Here is a 5,502-nt window from a genome sequence, read left to right on the forward strand (position 1 = left end):
TTATGCTGCAGGTCAGGAGTGATACTGGGATTATTTATGGAGAGCTGAAAAGGGGTAAAGAATCAAAGGCCTTTAGAAAAATTTGTTCCCATTATGAATCCTTTGTTAAGGAATGTTTTTATCTTTAATTTTTGTAGATCTCAGTTAACTGTGGATGAATTGTCCAGTGGGAACCACCAACAACTTTTAAAAATCACACCATCGTCAGCCTGCTGGAGAATGTCTTCTCACAATGTCACTGAACCCCATCCTTCTTCATTCCTATTGCTGGGGATTCCAGGGTTGGAAGTTGCACAAATCTGGCTTGTATTTCCCTTCTGTGCTGTGTATCTGATTGCTCTTGTTGGAAATGTTATCATTCTGTTTGTTATCTGGGTTGATCATAGCCTTCACCAACCTATGTTCTACTTTCTGGCCATGCTGTCAGTGATTGGCCTAAGTCTCTCTACTACTACCATCTCCAAGATGCTGGGGATCTTCTGGTTCAGCCTTCAGGAGCTGTGCTTTGGGTGCTGTGTTGCTCAAGTGTTTTTTATCCACTTTTTTACAGTCATGGAGAGCATTGTACTTCTTGCCATGGGTTTTGATCATTATGTGGCTATTTGCAACCCCCTCAGGTACAGCATGATTCTTACCGACAGAGTGACTGGTGTGACTGCTGTGATAGTGGTACTAAGAAGCTTATGCATGATTGTTCCCATCATTTTTCTCCTCCTGAGGCTGCCTTACTGTGGACACAGAATCATCCCTCATACCTATTGTGAGCACATGGGAGTGGCACGTCTAGCTTGTGCCAGCATTAATGCCAATGTCTACTATGGTCTTGGAAATATTTCTATCTTGTTTCTGGATGTGCTTCTTATCATTGTCTCATATATTAGGATCTTATATGCTGTCTTCCACCTCCCTTCCCAAGATGCCCGCCTGAAAGCTCTGAATACCTGTAGCTCCCCTATTTGTGTTATCTTGGTCTTCTTTCGTCCAGCTCTCTTCTCTTTTCTCACTCACCGCTTTGGTCATGACATCCCCGAGTATATCCATATCCTCCTGGCTAACCTCTATGTAGTCATACCCCCTGCCCTCAACCCAGTCATTTATGGCATCAGGACCAAGTAGATCCAGGAGCGGGTAGAGAGTCTCTTTGTTAAAACAAGATTGATGAGAGGTAATTCATTCAAGTCATGAAATTATAGGGTCTGAAAGGACTAAAATTTATGATAAAATTAATAAATTTCTTTCACCAAAATTAATTTTCTCTCTATATAGATATCTATAGCTATAACTATAGATGATATATATAGATATAAGATAATATAGATATATAGATAGAGATAGAGATAGAGATAGAGATAGAGATAGAGATAGAGACAGAGATGATAGAGATAGAGATGATAGAGATATAGACATAGATATAGATATATGTGAGATATATATCAGAAAAAATACTGCCTGTAATTGTTGGAGGTATGTACACTTCTGTGTGTCTGAATGTGTACTTGCAATGATACTCTCTGTTGACCTCTGGCAGAGAATATTACACACAAGAATAAATTTAAAGGAGGAAAACTTTGATTCACTGAAATAACTTTGTGTTAAAACTGTTTGGTGTTCTAGATCTCTTTCAGGCAATAATAAGATTTCTTTGACAGAGGTGTTCAATTAGAGATCACATAACCAATTACAGGTATTAAGTAAACTGCAACAAGTTTCTATAATTAATAAAGTACTGCTTAAAAATAAATAGTACAATTTTAACTAAAGCTTATGCAAGCAAAATATGGGAATTAGACTAGATTTTTTGGTGTTTTATTTTTTCCTTTTCTGTTCTCTCAAATTCCTGATCCTATGAAGTTCCTTATAAGCCTAACCTTCAATATAATACACCCTCATTCTTTTTTTTAAAGATTATTTTTTAATGTTTATTTTTTCAGAGAGAAACAGAGTGCAAGTGGGGGAGAGGCAGAGAGAGAGGGAGACACAGAATCTGAAGCAGGTTCCAGACTCTGAGCTGTCAGCACAGAGCCTGATGCAGGGCTCAAACTCACAAACCATGAGATCGTGACCTGAGCCGAAGTTGGACACTCAACCGACTGAACCACCCAGGCACCCCATTACTCTGGACATTCTTGACACTATTATTTGGCACCTATGGAAGATATGCCATCTTCTGGCTTCTCAGATCTTCCCAGAACCTGTTAAGATTTCCCATCTGTGCAGCCTCTCTGGGTGGCTTTCCTTTTTCATTCTCTCTCTCTCTCTCTCTCTCTCTTTCTTTTCTTTATTTCTCTTCCTTCTTTCCTTCCTTCCTACTAAGATTCTTTTTTAAGTTTTTTGTTTGTTTGTTTCTTTGCTTACGATGGATATTGAGAATTTTTAGGGCTTTTGCAGTGGAGGGGGAGGAGTTGTACTGTTTGAAGTGTTATGTGTTCTTTTCTTCATTATCTTCATCTTCGTGACACTGTAATCCTCACATTATCCCATATACCTCCTATAAGGAACCTAGAAATTTCCATCACATTTCTGGCACAATCCCTTCCCAATTCTGTTCTGCCTATTAGGCCTCTATTCTGAGCTGTGGCTGGCATAACTGTCAACAGTTTTCTAGGCATAGAAGCCTTAGGGTTTGACTTTCACAGATAAGTGCATTGAACTATTTTGGGATCCCCTCTTTAATGATGTCATGCATTAGTCCAATGTTTCCAAGGAATATTTTATAGTAGCAACCTGAGACTTCTCTTTTGAGACTTTGAAGTCCATAATTTTTCCAAACATCATTTGAATAACATTCTCAATTGGACTATCCTACTATCTTTTGTGTTGAAATGTATCTTTGGTAAATAATTTATATTGAAATTTAATATTTCTACAGTATTTTCTTTATGTATCATTTTGTCTTTTATTTTTCCAGTTTTGTTGAGATATAATTGACATATAACATTGTATTAGTTTAAGATATACATCATGATGATTTTATATAGATGTATTGCAAACTGATTACCACAATATGTTTAGTTTATATCCATCAACTCAGATAGTTACAACTCTTGTGACAAGAACCTTTTTTTTTTAGGATGTCTTTTTTTTGGGGGGGGCGGCGCTAGACATCTGGTTCTTGTCTATATTTGGGAGGTGCATTTCTGCATGCACTTTTGAAATGTTAGGTTTTGAAAGAGCCTTTTTTGGGGTCTATTATATCACATTTCATAGCATTGGTCTCATCAAAATATCAGGATATTGAGTTAGCTGAGCTCTGTCTTTTGCTTTCATACTTTCCAATCTGTCATTTCCATGTGTCTACCTAATGTGCCAGACACTTTATATACATTCTTATTTTACCTATACATTTGCCCTGAGGAGTTTTCCTGTTGGTCCTAGATGAAGAAACTAAAGCTCACAGAGTCAAATGATTCCAAAGATTACAGCAATTGAGCCAAGATAAATCTATGTCACTTGGGTTCCTGAAACCTGACCTCTTTCCACACTACTGATCCCAACTTTGGCTGTGTAATAGCATAACCTAGTGAGTTACATAAAACTCCTGAGTTACATCCCAATTTTCTCATATCCCCAGCCCAAGCTTGGTATCTGACACTTAGTAGGCATATTGTAAATATTAATTTGATGCCCAGCATTTTGTGGCAGATAGAAAGCAATCTATAATACATTTGAGTCATAGAATGATCATACATTTATAAAGAAGCAGCAGTATAGCTGTTGAGAAGAGATGTGTCCTTATTTAGTGTATTACCACATTTAAAAATCATTTTACTAATTTTATATATTTGTTTTATTTAAAAATTTTTAACTTAAAATTTCACCACCTTTACCCATTTCCACGAGCCCTCCACCCTCCACCTCTGGCAACAATCAATCTGTTTTCTGTATTTATGAGTTGTTGTGTTTTTTTTTCTATTCCACATATCAATGAGATCATACAGTATTTGTCTTTCTCTGATATAGATATGTAGAGAGATAGATACAGCCTCAGATGAGACTGGAGCCCTGGCCAACAATTGATTGCCTTCTGTGGAGACTTCTGAAGCAGAAAACCAAACTAAGCCATGCCTCAAGTTCTGACCTATAGAGCTAAGCTTACAATTAAAAAAACTAAAAAAACAGCAAATCAGAAAAATTAAGCCCTAAAAAGATAGAAGACAAGAAATAGTACAAATATAAGCAAAAAACGATAAAACAAAGAATATATATAACAGAAAATATCAACAAGGCTGAAGTTATATTTAGAAAAATGATGAGATAAACTTTTAGAAAAATAAAAAACACAAATTTAAATTATCTAGTATTTAAAAACAACATTGAAAGTTACAGATATTTTAAAATATAATAAGACTACACTATGAACCACTATGATAATTAATTTGACAAGGACACAGTATAAAAATTCCTTGATAAATACAACTTTCCCCCCAAAATCTGCATTATTCTATACCTGTTAAAGATGATGAAATCATAATTAAAAGAGAAAAGCCTGGGCCTAGTTACCTTCGTGGTAAAGTCTTCTAAAGAGTGAAAGAAGAAATAACATAAATGCTTTCAGAAAACAGAAAAAGAGGGAATACTTTCCAGTATATTTTTTTGAAGTTATCATAAACCTGACATAAACACTGACAGAAATTACATACAAGAAAATTACAAGCCAACATCTCTCATTAACTTAGATACACAAATTCTAAACAAAATATTTGAAATTGAGCCCAAGAAAACCAAAAATATATTATGAATAAGTGAGGTCTATTATGAGAATCAGAAGTTGCTTTAAACATTGAAAATTGATCTATATCTAATTCACCTCATTAACCTTAATAATGGAGGGAAAATAAAAATTTCTCAACAGATCTAGGAAAATTATGCAAAACAAAATTCACCAAGAGCTGGTAGTAAAAATAATCTCATAAATGTAAGAATATAAGGGAATTGCTTTATCTGTTAAAGGTTAACTTCCTCAAATCTACAGTGAATATCAATCATATGCAGTGGTGAATTAGTAAATGCTTGGAAAAAATGTATAAAGATTGTAAAGAAGTAAATAAGTCATTATTTGCAAATAACTTTCATTCTGTGGATAGAAAAATTGACAAGTATCAATAAATAGAATATTTGAATTTATAAGTAAATTTATAAGATCGCTGCATAGACCTTCAATACACAAAAATCAATTGCATTTCCAAACTCTAGAAAAAAATAGAAAATGAAATTCATAAGTCAATACCATTTACAATTGCATCAAAAAATCAAATACCTAGGAATAAAGATGTCCCAAGTTGTTTGCATTGAAACTAGAATACGTTGGTGAGAAAAAATAAAGAAAACTTAAATAAATCGAGATATATTATGTATGTGGATTAGAAGTTTCAGTGATGCAATGGTGTTAATTTTCTCCAAATTGATATATAGATTTAATGAAATTCCAATAAAAATTTCAACAGATATTTTTGCATAAACTGGCAAGCTGATTTTCAAATGCACAAGGTAACACAAAGAATC

At 34.5% G+C, this 5,502-nt stretch overlaps 1 protein-coding gene across 1 annotated transcript; it reads left to right on the forward strand.

Moving 5' to 3' along the window:
- The first annotated feature begins 219 nt into the window (after positions 1-219).
- Positions 220-1,116, forward strand: LOC122200206 (olfactory receptor 52E8-like). Its single transcript, XM_042905689.1, has one exon. It carries the CDS (start codon positions 220-222, stop codon positions 1,114-1,116), a length of 897 nt encoding a protein of 298 aa, XP_042761623.1.
- The last annotated feature ends 4,386 nt before the right edge of the window (positions 1,117-5,502 follow it).

Source organism: Panthera leo, chromosome D1, assembly GCF_018350215.1.
Source record: "Panthera leo isolate Ple1 chromosome D1, P.leo_Ple1_pat1.1, whole genome shotgun sequence".
Classification (NCBI taxonomy): Eukaryota; Metazoa; Chordata; class Mammalia; order Carnivora; family Felidae; genus Panthera; species Panthera leo.